At 36.6% G+C, this 18973-nt stretch overlaps 1 protein-coding gene across 2 annotated transcripts in view; it reads left to right on the top strand.

Annotated features, from left to right (window-relative positions):
* Window positions 1-18973, top strand: part of EDIL3 (EGF like repeats and discoidin domains 3) — a 267133-nt gene that overhangs the window by 157613 nt on the left and 90547 nt on the right. For both annotated transcript variants that reach the window (XM_035310845.1, XM_035310844.1), the window contains one exon: window positions 8037-8150. In XM_035310845.1, the coding sequence (XP_035166736.1) occupies window positions 8037-8150 (114 nt within the window). The remainder of the gene's footprint in view (window positions 1-8036; window positions 8151-18973) is intronic.

The raw sequence follows: 18973 nt of genomic DNA, 5'->3' as shown, positions 1-18973 counted from the left end.
ATATTATTTATTTATAATTATTATAATTATTTAATTATTAAAAAACGATTAAAATATTTAAAAAGATTAAAAAAAGATTAAACCAAAAAATAACCAAAAAGATTTTTACAAATATATATATATATTTTACTAGTTTTAAGCAAGACATGTTCTTCTGTATGTGAACTGATGTCATCTTTCATTTGTATCATTTAACGAAGTAGCTGTCTGTTAAGATGGTCATCCTAAATTATCTTTTGAATCAGATTCTTTGCCAAATAAAAATGGTAGTATTTTATTCATTTCTATGCAGCTTCATGTAATACCTCAAAAAAGTTGGCACTTGTAGAAATTGTTACAAATCTATAATAATAACAAAGACTACATAATATGACTTTCACATTATTTGTTATGAAAGTAGTAATGAAAAGTCTGAGAATTTGAATCCCAATGTTTCAACATCAGGATACTACAAAGTTCTGTGAGCAAGATCATCCACTTCTTTTTTTTTTTTTTTTTTTTTTTTTGTCTTATAGCACTTATGCATGTAATTAAGTCTTTCAGGACCAATATGCAGGAAACAAACCAAAAAATGTATATGGAGAATGCTTTTAAAAAATCTGTCAAGAACCATCAAGTAACTATACGAAAAGCTCAGACCAAGATCCAGGTAAAAGATAATTATTCCATACTGTGTTTCTCTACAAGTTTCCACATGTAAATATATTTACATCTACATTTTCAAATGTATTTACATCTGGAAACTTGCAGAGCACAGTGTTATTTAGAAACACACTTTCATTTTGGAATAGAACTCAACCAGTGAAGTTTGTAATTTTTCTGTTTGTAATTAAGAAAAAAAAAAAAAAAAAAAAAAAGGTTGGTTGGTTGGTTCTTTTAAGCTTCTTATATTGTAGCGTGATCTTTATCATTTTATAGTTGTGGTTCTTTGTAGAAGCTAGGTTATAACAGAGGTTATACACAGTTGATCTTCTATTTTCTATATATTGAATTGACTTCACTATGGAAAAAAATATTTGCAGTATTACTGAGGCACAAATGGGGTATGCGTAATGAATGCCCCCTAACAAGGGTCAAGTTGGCTTCCTGTGTGGAAGCTTGAATCATGACACTGATAGGCCATTTTTTAATGCAACTGGAAGACTGATTAAAATATGAGTTTGATCCAAGATGAGCTGACAACATGTGATAAGGAAGCCAGAATAAGTATGAAATCAAAGAGTAAAGAAAGAATTTCTGTTGGCAGGAGGGAACTTCAGGAAGTCTGTACTGGACGAGGTAGTCCTGGATCAAAAATAAGGGCTCAGGTGGCAGGAACTAGGATTTTGGGCTAAGCAAAGAACAAGCAAGCAGGGGATGGGAACAAGGCACTGGTGTGCATTTACAGCCAAGAAGCAAGCTGCGCTGGCAAAAACAACTGATCAAGCTTATTGGTCCCTTTGCCACAAAAAGTTAGGTTGATTTCATGTAACTTGCAAAAGAACTCAAATTACCAGAAGTAATAGCTAAACATTTGATTATGACAGTCACATGACTAAAATGCACATTTGCTTTGACATTTTTTTAGGAAAGCACACATGGTTGTATTTAGCAGTTAAAGTCCAAAAAAAGGAATATGTATTTTTAGTTATGTTGGCTAGTACAATATCTGGTTTTACTCATGTTTTATTAAATAAAGTTTGCTTTGTTTTGTTTTGTTTTGTTTTGTTTTTTAACAAAGGATATAATCCTGTAAACGTGGACAAAAACCCAGAACTCTGCTACACAGTGATTCTCCAAATCAGTATGTAATAGAGTCAACCAGTCTCCTACTTGCCCAGTTTCTGACCACATAATTCTGTTCAGGTTGGATGGTGACTGTGCCTCAGATAGAAGCATACATGATAGCTTTGTAGTTGTGGTTTGACTGTAGGAAATGTAAGGTAGGAAATGTAAATTTAATCATCTGCAGGATATAGAGAAACCTGAACGTAGTCTTTACTTCCTAATCAACTGTCTTCAAGCTATTATTCAAGCGACAATCTATTTTCAAAAAATGGTCAGTTTTTCTTTGTTCCTGCATCACAGTCAATTTCAAAGTCTGACTTCAGAAGAGAAATCTTGGGGAAGGGCTTTTTTGTTTGTTTTGGTATGATTTGGTTTTTGTTTGCTTTGCTTTCTAAGCTAACCTGGACACAATTTAGAAATACTGACTTTTCCCATGCTAGTGTTTAAGCCTCTCCAGGAGCCAATTTCACTCAGCATTTAGCAGACTTCCTAGGTCACTCCCCGAGGAACTGAATTCTGTGGTAGCAGCCAGGTATCTGTGTTTTAGTTACTATAATGCATAAGATTATCTGAACTAAACTTCAAAGTATGGCCTGACTTTAAACCTAAGCTCACCTGAAAACTAATGAGCAAACTACAGCGATTTCACTTTGTGTGTGTTTAACTTGCACATAAAGCACACCCTGCTTGTGGAGGTAAATCAATTGCATTGTCAGTGAAGAATTTGTATCTGAAAACATACAGATAGATTTTCCGTAAAAGTCTTTAGGAGGAACTATTCCAGAAACTCTGGCCTTTAAAATTTCAATTTCCTTAAGAAAATATGTCAAAGTTTAAAAGGAAATATTTGTATTTCAGAAAAAAAGAAACACTTAAGCCAGTGTAAAGTCTAGTATCATAATTGGCACATCGAGCAATTTGAACAAAATCCGAATGCAGTTCTCAGAAACCATTTTAATTAAGTATGCTACATCTGCACATTCAGTCAAATGAAATAATGAATAGTAAATTAAATAATTCTGTAGAACTTAAGCTCTTTTCTTTAACATGGTTCACTTTACTATCTTTCCAGCTAAAAGTCTATTCTTTTATCAAACACGATGGTAGAATGAGCTTGTCTTTCCTCATTTGTCAAATATGACATATTTGTTTGAACTGTTGGGACTGAAGGTTCTCAAATTACTGAAATAAAATCACTGTAGGATCCAAGTAACAAATATAATAATAGAAAGCTTCATCTTTCCACACTGATCATAGCTAATTGCTCCATAGGGATAGAATACGAAGATTGCTTTAAAACTATCTGATAACTAAGGTTCAATCTGTTTTCTACATCATCTCACAGGCAATATGAAATATGCTAGAAAGTTGTGCATTTTTCTATACATATTGCAGTATGAATGACAAACTAGAAAGAAAATAAATATCTTGAGAAGATATTATTTTTACATAGAAAAGCTTTTAAGAGGATAAATTACTACCTTTATTTCACCAAGTAGAAGATAGTTCATATGTTCACTTAATGTTTTTCAGTTCACAGTGACCTTGGTATTTTTCTTCCATGAATGTGTTAGCCTGTATTAAAATGATGAATAACCTGCTGAAAATGGAAGGTTAATGGGCTTTGCTTAAAAAGGCAAATAGGGAGCTGAAGTATCTTGTTAAATTTTATAAATACATATAAAGAATTTAATTTAGAACTGAGCAGGTCTGTTCTTTGGTCATTTCCCTTGGCAGGTTTTATTTCTAGCACACTGCTCTGTTCCTTCTCTACTTCCTCTTTAATAGACAGAAATTCAGCTAAGAACCCCATGAATTTTTATTAGTGCAGTATGTGATATTTTTATAGACAACAACTAGTAAGACACGGGTGTTTAAAAAGAAGCTCAGAGATCAGTAACCATCATTAATTTTAGTATAAAACTCTGAAATTTTGCTAGTTCAAAGAAATGAAACTAGCCTCCACTTTTAGCTGAAGGTCTGCCCCTGCATTTCTGATCATAGCAACATGAAGGTTACCACAGAATCACCAAATGGCCAAGGTGGGAAGGGCCTTCAGGAGCTCATCTGGTCCCACCCATGCAGGGCCACCCAGAGCAGGGTCCCCAGGCCCATTTTCAGGTGGTATTTGGAGATCACCAAGGGGGAGACCCCACAGAGTGGGGCAGCCTGTGCCAGTGCTCAGCCACACGCACAAGAAAAGTGCTGCCTGGTGCCCAGGGGAACCTCCTGTGCGCCAGTTTGTGCACACTGCCTCTTGTCCTAGCACTGGGCACCACTGACAAGAGTCTGGCTCCATTTTTGCACCCTCTCTTCAAGTACATTGATGAATTCCATTCCCTTTCGCCCTCCCCAATCCCATAAGCTCTCTAGGCTAAATAGTCCCAGCTCTCTCGGCCTTTCCACACAGGAGACAGTTCCAGTCCCTTCATCACCTTCATGGCTCTTCAACAGACTTTCTCCAGTATGTCAGTGGACTGCCTCCAAAATGTCTATGTCCCTCCTGTACTGGGGGCCCCAATGATGGACATAGTACTCCAGGTGCCACTATGTGGCAGCTAAGTGCCACACAGCTCTTGCTCACTCTCCCCAGGGGTGTGGGGGAGGAAATCGGAAAGGTAAAAGTGTGAGAACTCATAGGCTGAGATGAAGACATTTTACTAGGTAAATCAAAAGCTGCACACGCAAGCAAAGCAAAACAAGGAATTCATTCACTGCTTCCCATCAGCAGGCAGGTGTTCAGCGACTTCCAGGAAAGCAGGCCTCATCATGCCTAAGAGTTTCTTGGGAAGACAAATGCCATCACTCTGAATGTACACACACCCCCCTCCTTCTTTTCCACTGCTCTTATTGAGCATGATGCCACATGGTAAGGGACATCCCTTTGGTCAGTTGGGGCTGGCTGCCCTGGCTGTGTCTCCTCCCAGCTCCTTGTGCACCCCCAGACTCCGCGCTGGTGGGGCAGCATGAGCAACTGTGGAAAGGCTTCTGCTCTGCGTGAGCAGTGCTCTGCGACAACTAAAAACATTGGTGCGTTATCAGCATTGTTTTCATCAAAAATACAAATTACAGCTTCATACAATCCTCTACAAAGGAAATTTACGCTATCCCAGCTGAAAACCATGGCATCCTTCTAACCCAGTATCGTCTCTGAGAGCAAGGGCAGAAGAGACAACAGCAAGAGCACATGAATTTGTTGAGTTTCTGTGATCTTTCCTCCTCATACACACTAAGCATTCGTAGGCCATTTGATCAGACGAGTTGAAAGGTACATCCCTGCTTTTTTAACATTTACAGACAACTTTCTATGGCTGCTAGAACATGACTGAGCTAGATTTTTTTTTAGCTTGTCTGATCAATGGGTGGTATTTGCTGGTTGTCATATGCTTTAGATGATTGAGTGGGAGACAACTGAGTCTTCTCTGAATATTGCCATTATGTTGTGCCTGGCCAGAAAAAAAGAATGTAAACTGTTTTCACAGGACAGCATGATACAGATGAAATGAGCTATTCTACTGTAGTAATGGGGTGAACGAATGCAGAGAAGGGGTATGGATGATGAATGGCAGGAAACAGTAGTAGCTAACATGGGGGTGTGCCACAAGCTCAACACTTTGCATTACTGCACTTTAAAAGTGTTCCTTTACTATCTTCTGAATAAAAACTTAGACAAACATCTTTTATTTAAAACTCTTTCATTAGAGTTGCTTTCCATTTGAGGTAGAATATGGAAGTTAATGTTAAACCTCAGATTTAACACTTCCATGAAACTCCATGTAAGAACTAGGACACCTCCCTGCTGGAAAGTTTCCAAGAAGGTATGACTGTCTCTCATGTATGAGAAATTGATTAGGAATAACCATTTGCATCAATACTTTGGATCTGTCTTCGATTTTTTCTTCATATCCTAAAATGATGCTTCCTCATCAAAAGTAAGGCAAAGATTTGCTTGGGCAATTTCCATTATACATATATACGTGTGTGTGTGTTTGTGTGTGTGTATAAATTTATATTTAAAAATATAAGAAAAATCTTCATCTTGCATACCTTCTCAGCAGAATATGAATAGACCATCACTTCATGAAATGAAATAGCTCACAAAATGTTTTAAGTATATTGCTTGAAAATGGTGTCTTCTCACCATAGTTTGGGCAGAGTCATGTATATCTAATGCACCATTATTCAAATAATGGTTTTGTGTAAAATAAGCAAGTAGTTGTAAGGCAACTGTATCAATTTATTTAAAATGCATTGTTTCTGTGTTCTGTACTGTTCTTGTTCTGTGGTCTTGTATTGTTCTTGTGGGTCATATCTAATCTACTTCATTTCTTGGTAATGTACATTAAGGAAATCACTAGAATCTGTGCAAATTTGCATATGTGCAGAACATCAGTTATACTGCTACATATAATAAATGTTATAATATTTTAAAATCTTACAGTATTTCTTTATCTGCTTGCTGATATTTCTTATATCTGGAACCAGCAAGGCAGAAAGTTTAATTTTGCCATAAAATCACCCTTATAAAAAAAAAGGACATGTCTTTGGAGTATTCTAGGAAAAACAGATTTTGATTTTACCAACTTGCACCTCACTAAAATAGCACATGTACCACTCTGGGTATGTGGAACAAATAAATATTCAAAGAGTGCCAAGGCTGGGAGGGTACAGGAGGAAGGGGGCAGAATGACTAAGTGAAGAAGCTCAAAAGCTTATACATTCCTATATTTGTGTATTGTGCACTAAAAAAATTAATATTGGTACATACAGTAGCCCAGCTTAATTCATTCTACAAGACTACTTGCAAGAGTCACTTGTTTCATTTGTACCAAATCTTCCAACCTGACAGATACTCAGCATTTAAATTTGCAGAAAAGACTGGAGATACAGACTTCCCCATAGCCATCAAAAAATTATTATCTGTGGAAGACTTGTGTATTAAAACACTAAGGGTTTTTTTGTACTTAGATTTCTAGTAAACATAAGATGTCAAATGCAACTACAGAAGCTACATATTCAACTACCAGAAAAGCAACTTTGTTGAAAAAGCTGAATTCTGCCTCCTCTGCATAAGTCTTATCACATTGGACCTAGGAAGTGGCATAGGATCCTCTTCAGTTTGTATATGCCAGTCCAAACCAATTTTGCATTTTGGAGACAGAAAAAGATTCAACAGGATAGTATTAGTTCAATTCACAGGCCATTTGGCCCATCAGCTAATGCATCAAATTTATCTCTGTTAAGTATCTTCTATTTTAATATATTTGTACTATATACCTGTGCACTTTATCATCAGCTGCATCCAAAATGAATATGTACTTAAGCAAAAGCGAAGTGGAATTACATCAGAAGTTAAATATTGCTTTCTTGTTTGCTGTTTACATGGTTTAATGCAACCAATTAATTATATACCTGTATGTATATAATTATATGCAGTTCTTTGAGACAATACTGTATAAAATCCATACATTTTCAGTCTCTATAGATTAAAGATAAACATACAGAGAATTCTAACTATGAGATATCATTATCTTTCATGTGTCTATCTGTGATGACTGAAAAATAATATTGCACTTTAGAAAAAGAACCTGGTATTGTATTTTAAGCTTACCACATTGAAAAACACAGAGGACTATTCTTGCAGTATTTGATAAGAAGTACTGAAAAAAAGGAAATTCAAATGAAATTAATCACTTTTCTATCTTGAATTTCATAAAATTTTCAAGCTTCTAGATCAAGCCATTAGTTTCAATTTGCTCACTAAGGTATGCACAGAAGGGAAATTTTTTAGACAGTTAAACAACCTTGTCAATTAGATTTTTAATGAATTAAGATGAACAGAGAGACATTCTCAGATGGCATCTGTTGATAAAGAAGTAGCTGCATTTGTTGAAGTTGCAAATGTCACTAATGAGTACTCTGTTAGGACTAATTGAATTTGTGTATTTAAGCCCAAGCTGTGTCTTGTAGCTCTGATGTCATCTAGAAGCTACAATGCAAATCCCTGAGCAAAAAATTCAATTCTGCTGTGTGATGGGACACAGTAGGTATTTGAAACTAGCTAAGTTTATGAGTCTGCTTTGATTTTTTTCCTAAAACTTGCCCTATTCATATACTTTTCTGAGCATGTTTTCTGGGCAAAAGAATGAATGTATGTCTTACAATGTTGGTGTATAAATACTTTGTCATTTAGTGCTTTAAAATATGTGCTTATTGCTTTTAAAATTTTTCTCTGCTAATCCTGACGTTATCCTGTGTGCTTCCTGCAGATGTAAATGAATGTGAAGCTGAACCCTGCAAGAATGGTGGAATCTGTACAGATCTTGTTGCCAACTATTCCTGTGAATGTCCAGGTGAATTTATGGGGAGAAACTGCCAGCAGAGTAAGTACTGCCATGAGTTTACATCTCTTTTTTTTTTTTTTTAAAAAAGTTACTATTTTCTTTGACAGAAACAACTACAGAATACTGTAGAAATATTTAAATAGTACACAAATACATAGTGCTTAAAACAGTCATGTTATTCTTTTCTGAATAGGGGCAATTTAAAGATCAAATCAGCCGGGCATTCAAGTAAAGCATCAGATATGATGGAAACATTTGCATGGTAAAATTATTATGTAAAAGTAAAATGGAAAGGTGTCTGTAGTGTAAAGAAGAAAAATATAAAAACTGACTCACACTAAGGGTTCAATCTATCCAAGTATCATGTCTTCGACAGTAGTTATTAGCAAATACCAACTGCAAGAGCAGGGCATGGAAAAACAGTACTTCCTCTGATGTGTCTGCATCATCTGACTGTTTTCAGTTCAGAGGAATTCCTGAGCCTAAGCCTGAGCCTGCTCAATTGATTTGGTACCTGGAAGAGAGGCCCTCAGAGGCTTTTCTCTAAATATTTGTTTAACCTCTTTTGAATTCACCTAAAAACCCATAATACCCACTGGCAAGGTGTACCACAGATTGTCTACCTATTCTGTGGAAGGAAAACAACTGCTTTTGTTGTTTTTTGACTCTGGCTCTTGTTTTAATTGAAGAGCATGCATAAAACACCTGTCAGGAAAGCAAGGTACAGACCTGAAGGGAAGACAAAAGCAGCCAGGTGGGAGATGGACCACAGGTTTACAGAGAATTCACTAGTGGACTTAATCCAGGAGCTGTCCTGAGAAGAGCTGCCTGTGCTTTTATGAATAACATCGATTATGAGCTCACTATAAAGATCCGATTCTGAAAGTCTGGGACTCCTGAAATCCAAAATAAGATCGGATAGGTCTTATAAAGATTATAAAGAGTTAAGGTAAAAGTAGTATCTTACTAAAATCAGTATTTATAAAATACTTTAAAATACAGACATTCAAATACTTCAGTTATACCACTTTTTATTCATCTATATTCGTATATATTCAGTATATTCATATGTACGTTATTCAGCTCAGAGTATGAAGAGTTATAAATAAATAACAAACGATTAACAATGGGAATAATGTTTGTATTGACTGGAGATCTCTGAACTATCCTTGTTGAGGAAACTAACTATATTCTACTTCTCTGGCACAGTTCACAAACTTTTAGCACTCATCTGCTTTTGAGCTAGCTTCAGCACAGGTAGCATTAAAATGGTAACTCTCCTTTTTTTATGCCAGCAATATTATTCTGCAGTATACCAGTTCCTATAGCTGGTGTTGTAAATATCCACTTTTTTCATGAGAAGTTTAGTTAAGCCATTACACCTAATTATGTAATTACAGGTAGTAATTACACATTCTAATTACACCATTAGAGTATTACACATATTTACAGTAATCATACAATTAAATACTGTTACGCTAATTATGTAAATGACTGACTGCTGTCTCAGAATTACCTCACAAAGCTCAAGAATTGCTAATCCACATCACAGAATATGTAAAGTATCCTAGATAGAGAAGAAAAAAGACAAAAACATACCATGCAGTCAGCTTTCTTGTTATTGCAAGCCTATGCTCTAGGATGCATTTTAAATGGTACACCTAGATTGTATATCCTAAATACCAATGCTTTATAATACTGACCTGTTACGTTACTCATAAGCTTGCAGTAGTTTGATGTTATTCCTAGTGCTTCAGCTAAATTTTCTGTCTTTTTATTTTTCTCTTAAATCCACCACATTTCTCTTAGCTAGTCTCTTAAATAATTCCCTTCCGTTTTGGCTCATGTATAGCACCCTTCAGATGTGAGGTGATGGTTATATTACACCCAGATTCTGTGAGCTCTGTGGTACACTCACCCCAAATCTGTCTGACTAATCCCAAAAACCTCCCCTAACAGCTAGTGCAGCTGAAGTGGGAGGGAAAGGCTTGCTTGGACCTTAGTGCTGCCATAGCAGTAAAATCTCCCATGAGCTTGGAATCTTGAACTATATTTGGACCACCTTGACCACCCCGTGTCTCCTTCTGGAGAGTATTTGGTTTGGAGTTGTTTTCTAGGTGCTTAGCCATGGAGTAAAGTTCTCAGAAGACAAGAAGATATCACCTGGCAAGCTGATGTGCTTCACAGTTCAACAGTGCTTCTGCTTCTCTGGGGCCTTTTTAGCTTTTATTTACCTGTCCTGATTACGAAGTGCTAGCATGATCTCTCAGATTGTTTTTTGTTGGTGGTGGTGGTGGGTTTTTTTTGGTTGGTTGGTTGGTTGTTTTTTTTTTTTTTTTTTTTTTGATTTTTTGATTTTTGTTTTGTTTCTCGAGAGGTTCAAATTAAATTTTCATTCTTCTCTATTAGCTATTGCTGTCTTTAGCCATTCAGGCATAAGTGATGTTAAAACCAGCTTTTTCTCATTGCTGCAAAGCACAGGAGGAGGCACAATGAAAGTGATGCTGAATACAAGAGTACCTATGGCTTCAAAAATATTCAATTGTTCTGGAATGAGTTTATCAGCCTGTTAGAGAACCTTTACTGAGCGTCTGGTATTTACAAAATTTGCCTGCAGATGTCTAGTAACCACAGAATAGAAAGATAGAACCTTTCTGCATCCTCTTGAGGTAAAAGCTAAACAATATTAATTGCACATTACTTTCCAGATTTCTTAAGGCCTCAGCATGTTACAGCTGCATCTCCTTCTGTTCTTGTATTCTCTGAACCTATTTCTTGCTTCTGTGCTGAATGCAGGCTATCAATGATGATTACCTCCTTTACAGCTTTCCTTAGTCTTGTGCCTCTATAAATAAGTACTAGTTCCAAGACATATTATCCTGGGCCTGAATATTTTACTTTCTGGATCACAAAATTCTCTTGCAGGCAACAGGGAGCCACTTTCATTGATGTCAGGCTGTTTGCATTATGTAGTATGACTCTGTACTGTTAAAATCTCCCGTGAGCAATCTGGATTGTGAATTGCAATAATTTGTGAGTAGTTCCACAGGTAATTTTGTGTTCAGTTTTTATCTAGGAGATGGTACTCTACGGTGGACACTTCACAATTTCACCATTGTGCTTTTAGAGATATATTTTCCTGATTGCCAAGCATTACTGCCATTAAAACACAGGGCAATTTTTCTTATGGTTTTTCTTTAGATACATATTAAATTAGTCACTATAAAAATTTGTGACTTAGGCTGTAGATCCTTCACCTCCTTTTCTGTGTATTCAACGTGCCCATGTAGGAAGACTAAATTCAAACGAATTTTATTTTGTATAACATGTCACAAAACCTGCTCAGTAGTGTACCTTCACAATATTTTCCTGTGTTTTATGTTTTAGTACAATGATGTTAACGTTACAGTTGATCATCTTCTGCATTCCTCTCCATGGAAATAAAAGCAACAATTTTTTATTTAAATGAAAATGTACCTTCTTTCAGTGTCTTCCATACTGAAACATTACCTAAAGACCTGGCAAATCTAGACAGAAAGAAGCCTTCAAGACTTCCGCTTGCATGCAGCCTGGTCCTCCCAGGCTAGATGACCTGGGATGATTTCTAGATGACCTATACATTATGGCTTTAAACTTAATCAAGATTTCCTGTTGCTCTCTTATCCAATTCATTAAATAGGCAAGCTCTTGTAATTACTTTTTAATTCCAGAAATTTCTAAGCAGATTTTCAATTCTTAGTAGGAAATGGAACAAAAATATCCTACATCATTTATCCTGCATTTTTTATTGCATCATACTGCAAAGTAGCAATTCCATGAAAACTGACATAAACCAGCCCAGCTGCTGCTTAAAGCAGCCTTGCTTCACTGCTTCTTTGCCTGTCTTGCTCCTTTCATGGCTGCTTTTTCTGAGCTGCCATGTTATTTGTTTACGTTGTTGTCCCAGCAAAAACTGACCCAGGAAATTTAAAAAAATGATTAATAAATAAGATCAATTCCTTAAGCAGGTGAACTGCATGGCCCCACAAGCCCTAAACTGGTACAAAGGAATGTCATGGGTCAGAGCCTGGGCATAAAATCAAGACTTAACACCAGCTGAAAATGTTCATCAGCCTAATCAAGAGAGTAGATTTTCTAGTTCATGCTTAAGGCAAAGACAATAACTCATTGTATTTCTCTTATTTCTCTTCAAAGTTCATATTTGTAGGCTAGAATTTTCAGCTCGTTTGCCAAGGATACTACAAACAAAAATTTGGATATTCATTCCTGTCTGTCATTATTTGGATAAATTCAGGACTTGGTGCATGGAAAAAATCAGAAGATTATATGTGTTTGTGTATGTATACGTTACCCTTAGAAAAAACAATCTGCTTTTTTAAATGTATGCAAGGTGGAGAACTTATCATTCATATAATGTCCTTGCTAGTCTAGGGAATAATGTGTGGTTAGTCTTACAAAAATGTAAGAATGGAAGAATTTCTGTGCCTAAAAGAACTGTATCAATTTAATATAAAATTAATGCTAATACTTGATTTATGTTCTCCCAGGATTACATAAAGATCTTTTAAAAGAAACATATTAGAAATACATTTTGAAGCTGCAAGAGGGAAAACTTTCACATGTTAAATGTGATTTTAGCCCATGTAATTCAACTCAATCTAGGTATTTTTTCATGTCCTATTTTGAACTTTTTATACGAACAAAAAAAAAGGAATTATTTAAGAGGTTAAATACATGCTGAAAGACAGGCTAAATGCATCAGAAGTAAGGATGATGCTTTTTTATTCTTAACTATATCAGCTTATCCTGGATGGAACTCAATATCTGTATTTGCATTGGACAAAAACCCTCTTGAATCTCTGGCTGAAACTAATGAGGTTTGCTGAGGCTGGGAATATGGTCTGGCTGGCGTTTCTGTGTAGTATATTGGTATGAAAGTGCAGAGAGGCAGAAAAAGTTATAGAAATGACAGCAAGCATTGTTGAAAATGAAATGTTCTCCCAGGCATTTCAATGACCTAGTGAGAAATATTAATCAATCCTTTAACACGTCTAATATTGAGTCTTCAAACAACAAAGCAAGGGCTGGCCTTTCTGCTGCTCTTTGTCCAGACATCTCATATAAGATGCAGAGGTGTGCAAAATTAGGCTCAGCAGATCAGAATGGTAGTTCTTCCTTTCAGTACAATTGGGAAAATGAGACTGAACTCTCAGTATTTGATATTGAAATAAAATACTCAGCCCTATGCCTCTGGGTGCATTTTCATCTTGCTGCTGTTGTACTACGCAGCAATGTCCCACTTTGAAAATTCATTTCTTAATATCTAATTTTGATTAGGCAGTAGCGGACACAATCTTTTCTCAGACACCTGAGAGAAACTCACTGTAAGATATTCAGACAAGCCCTTAGGACCCAACAGGTGTATTTTACCCATTTAATCATCTCCTTGCTATATGAGTCACATAGTGCAGTATGAGCTTTTGGGCCGTGTCAATAACCCGTCAACCCCATTTTCCGGCAGCTACAGCTTGACTTTGTGATATCTCATTTTAGCTTGAACCAACATGTCGTGGAGACTTTCTTGCCACATTTCCTTACTTAAATCTGCTGATCTGCTTTGCTCAGGTGTATTTCTTGACTCCTGGTGACCCCCAGTTACCCGCTGTAAAGAGGTAGGAAGGTTGCTCTGGGGTTCCTTCTCCTACCTGCCTTCCACCTGTCTGCTTCTACAGCCTAAGGGAGAGATACTACCCACCCTTTTCTTTAATGTTCTGTATTACTGACATTCACAAAAAGTATGGAAGAAAAAATACTTACAAAAATATCCTCAGTTCTTGTGTAGGAGGAACTTTTATGTGCATTTTTATGTGTGGCAAAGTCTACGCCAATGTGTGTTTCATCATTTCTAAGCCTTAAAAGAAAAATTGTAGCATAACATTATTTTCAAAGTAGCTTTTATAGGCTACTTAAGTCCCTGGTCTGGTCAATAATGTACATTCATCTTTTACCCAAGTGAAATAATTTGCAGGTATGGAACTGGTACAGTAAAAGGAAATAAAAGCAGAAGAAGCAAGTTATTATGACCAAAAATAATTCCTTAAATGCATATAAAAACACCTTCATTAACAGCACCAACGATTATAAATATATGGAAAGAACAATTCACGGCTGCAGTAGGCTCAACAAAGTTCCCAACAGCCACATTACAGGACCATTTTAGCTGTTTCAGGTACAAGTCCAGTAGGAAAAAATACCTTATTTCAAAGCTTATTATTTATAATGCGTAAGTGATTTATTCCAAAATAGATTCGTCATGGAGGGTGGCTTGAGATCTGAGTCAGACTGATACTATGTTGCTCCCCCTTGGTGGACACAGAAGTGAGCAATTAGAGTCAATCATTTTTAGGGCCATGCAAACCCTCATAATGAAACTGCTTTGAGGTTTACAATGGTTAATGTACGGGACACAAGGTTAGATACAAGTGAGTATCATACAAACTTTGCAAAAGTTGGAGGTTTGAAAGTTGTTTCAAGTTTTGGAGATTCATTTGGACTTCAAATTTCAACCAAGTTGTGAAAGATGAAAATCCACATTAACCGAAAACAGAACAAAACATGGTTGCATGAGCCCTAAATGAGATAAAATCTCCATGCTCAGCACAGCTTCCACCTGCAGTTTCCAGAAGGAGAAGGAAATGTAATATGCTCAGTGATCAACTTCCCACTGAGGCAAGATTCACAGCTCCTGCTGCTTTGGACAGACAGAGAGTCCAGCAAAGCTCCTGTTGCAGGCACTGGTGCAGTGATGTGTAGGATACGTGGGAGGGGAATGAGTGATGCTAGTAGGTTACATCTATTTTAGTTCCTGGCCACCACCATGCTCATTCCATTAGATGATCTGAAGGCTTACAAGAAAAGAAATTCAGAATGTCTCCAGCGTCTCATCGTTAGTTGTGTTAAAAGGAAAACCAGCGTGTAGTCCATCACAACTTGGTGTGGGTTCAGCAAGTGAACAGCAGTCAATCACTGTCTGTCAGAAGAGAGGCAAACATCTTGCTTCTGTGGCTGCAGACCACGCAATGAGCAGTGGCCTTCAGACTGAGAGCTGCCTCAGATGGGTGCACCCCTGCAGCTTGGAGGATCAGCCACCGCAGCATTACTTACTGCTGTCAATGGTATGAAAAAAAAATAATGCTGCAACACAACCCTGAGAGAGAAAGGCTTGGTGTCTTTCTGTCCTGCTGCATGTTAATTGAGGTTTAGAAGGGTGCAAGTGAGTTTCAGAATCAATGTGGAATTAAAGATTTCAAAATTCACAAGTAGCATACAGGATTATTTCTTTGCTGAGAAAAGCTGATGGAATTAATTTTAGTTCAAACACTTTTCCTGTATATCAATGATTGTTTTCTAGTATTCATGCTAAATGTAATTTAGCTGGCTTTTGGTTTGGTGTAGTTACTTAGAAAATTTGTTTACAGACAAGAAATGATGTGAAACTTTTACAGATGGACAGATTAATATCCATTAGTGATCCAGCAAAATCTGTTTGATAGAGCTCCTCCATAAGTACAATTTTCTTTTGTTGGCAAATCTGTGCAGTTGATGGCAACACTGCATGCCTTCAATGAAGATCAGCTTCAGTGTATGTAGTCTGTAATACTTATATTGTAATATTTATAATCTATTGCTGTTCTGATAATATCTGTTCCAGTCTGTGCACCTCTTACTAAAACCTAATTTTATAATTCCCTTGTTCCTACTTTTATTCAATCCATTTTAACCCATCCATGTTTTGAAATATAGGCATAGCAAAAAATTAACCATGTTGTAACCATAATTCATTATATCCAAGCTGGAGAAAAGCACATATTGATGGGAAAAACATCTTTCTCTCTGGATAGCAAATTACACACAGGAGGTTACTTACAAATTTTACTGCGGTTGCTGAAATCTCTTCCTCTTCTACATTCCTCTTTCCTGCCCCGGTCCTTCCAGTCTATGAATATAAAGTCATTAATACCGTCTTCTTGGATTCCATCACCATCACTATCATCACCACATGGGAAAGCCCTAAAACTCCTTTTTAGTTAATTTTAATTTTAATCTTTCATTTTTCCTTCAGGTATGAGAGAGTGCACTTGAGAGAGTGTTGCTTTTTATTCATTTTTAGACATAGGAAGTTGTTTCCTCGATAAAAATTGTCAACAGGAAAACCCATAAGGATTAGCCTCCATTCCCAAAGCACATGATGGAATCCCTTCAACCCCTTCTCATCTGTGCTGAAGTTGGTGCTGGGTGTCTGACCCAGTTCTCTGTGGGCAAGACGGGGCACAAGTTGTGTGATACATTTAAAAAGCTATGGTTTAGTGTTAAACATGCAAATATAACTGCTGGAAGTAAAATATGATTTAATAATGAAATGTGGCATATGTAGTCAGCGTGAGGCTAAATCTTTCTAGCTTTAATTTCATATTGCTTTAAAGATTGAACCAATAGTTTTTGATCCTGTTCATTACTAGCACTTAGTCATCATGTATCCTGCATCACCTTCATCCCCTCTGCACCTGTCAACAGTGTTTACTCTCGAAGGAAGTTATGCAGATTAGTGTTTTGTCTTGGGAAAGCAGAGATGTGACTGTGCTGATCTGTGGCCCAGCAAGAGGTCTGGGGAGAAGAAAATTCTGGTCTCTGATTAATTGACATCTTTTATGTGAAGCATCTTCAGAAGACAGTGTCCAGTTAAACTTACACTTCCTGCAAGACCCTCAGCCCAAGCTTCTCCTTTTTGTAGACTGAATTTTGTCCTTCTTCATGTGGTCGGACACAAATACATGCCTACTGAAGTTACTGCAATTAAGTGCTCGTTTTCCTCCGTGTGCTGGATTTTGTTCTGAGGTTAGGTCCTCTTCTTCAAAACAACAAGTTGAGGAACAAAGAATTTCTCTCCTGCTCTGTCAATCCTACTGCAGTTCAGCTAGCTGATCAGTAACCAACATTGCAATGCACACATTTACCTAAAAGGATTTCAAGTCACAGAAAACTTTACATAGCGCAACTTACACAAGAGAGGAAGTAAGATGTTTCTGTGGTCATATAGGCTCTTTGCATTGGTGCTGAGGAAATAGGATGAAGAGGTTATTGTAAATTTAGATGAGACGTACATTTTAATACCATATTATTTTTTTTTGAGAAGTCATTATGGATAGATAGCATAGTTTAGTGTAATCTATGCAGTATTGAATTAAAATAATCAAACAACTTGTCTGTGGTAATTACACTGTAATTTTGCTGAGTAACTTTGTTGTTTATTTGGAATTCATAATACTCATATTTTCAGCACAGTGGGGTTTCCTTGCTCTTTCTCAGCCACCAGAACCTAGCACATCAAGATGAAATTGCAAACAGAGTTATGCTGGTTTATGTGCTGCTGACAGGTAGCTTCCCCTTTGCCATTTGATACAGGATTTTGTGAATTTTTCTCTTTAGTCAGAAGAAGTGAAAAATACTAAGTTAATCTATATATTTCCAAAGGTCTAGTCATTTTGTGAGAGGATTGAATCCACAAATCAAATATTTATTTATGCTTTACTTATGAAAAAAAGAAAATGCTAAAAGAATTTGATTTTGGTGAGTGGGTGGTGTTTTCTAATACCTTCCATCTCTTCTCTAAACAGCTGGAATAAAAAAAAAATCATACCTATCTAGTGGTTTCACTGACCACGTTTCTTCTGGGGGACTACAGGAAAGGGAATATTGTTTCATAGCTTGTCAGCTTAGCAATACAACCCTGTTCTTGGCAGTCCACTAACAAACATTTTTATGTCTCTATAATATTAAATTATTGGATAATTAGGTTTTCTACAGAATGCTGAGTAAAGAACCTTTAAACTATATTAAAAGGAGATGCCTTCTGAAGGAGTAGCTTTTTAAAGTCTAGTTTCTATCCTTAATTGAACCGTTATACTTATTAATTATATATGCAGTGTATTTTCCTGGGGAGTGATTTTTAAATAGTCTATTTACATGAATGACATAATGGATTCCTAGCTAAATTTCACTACTGTTCTATTGTTAATTTCTTAAGAACATAAAACCCATCGTACTTAGTCAGATAGTTCAACGGTCTGTCTGGCTTACGGTTATGTTTCTGACAATGGCAGTGACAAACATTATTTAAGGAGGAGAGGTAGGTTTGAGAACTTTCTGTCATTTGTTGCCCTCATGTCTTCTCAACAGTTCCAGCAGTAGGAATATCAGAGGGTATGTCCCTGGCCTATCCTATTGTGCCTGAATTTCCCTACTTCCTTTTCGAACCTGTTGATTCTCTAGAAGGCTCCAGAAAGTCACTGCCCATTGTGCAGAGAAGTAATTTATCTTATAGGTGTTAAACTGATTTCCTGTGAATTTCAAAGAGTACTTCCTATTTTCTGTATTCTGGATGTGATGAACAGCACTGCATTCATCTTGTCCATTTTTCTGTAAAGTTCACTCATATCCATCCTCAGCCTTTCCTTTCCAGCTTGTAAAGTCCTAGGGTTTTATTCCTTTTTCCTAAGATACCTGCTGTTTCCCTTTAATTGTTTGAGTTGCTGTTCTCTGTACTTCCTCCTCTTGATCTTCATGGGATGTAGAGGCTAGAACTGTACATATTATGTGGTCACACCAGAGTTTCATACACCTGTAAAATAATAGTCTATGCCTTGATCTCCAGGCTTTTTTTATTATTTTTTTTTATTTTTTATTTTTCCCAGCTCTAATTTGGTAGGAGCTGTAGCTGCAATTTGAGCCAATGATTTCAGAGAACTCTTGATGATGACTCTGAGATCTCTGTTTCAAGTTGTGATGGCAATTTCCAGGTTTTG

The sequence above is a fragment of the Oxyura jamaicensis genome, chromosome Z, assembly GCF_011077185.1.
Source record: "Oxyura jamaicensis isolate SHBP4307 breed ruddy duck chromosome Z, BPBGC_Ojam_1.0, whole genome shotgun sequence".
Lineage (NCBI taxonomy): Eukaryota > Metazoa > Chordata > Aves > Anseriformes > Anatidae > Oxyura > Oxyura jamaicensis.
The sequence above is the reverse complement of the archived record's forward strand: the minus strand, read 5'-3'. Positions and strand labels throughout refer to the sequence as shown.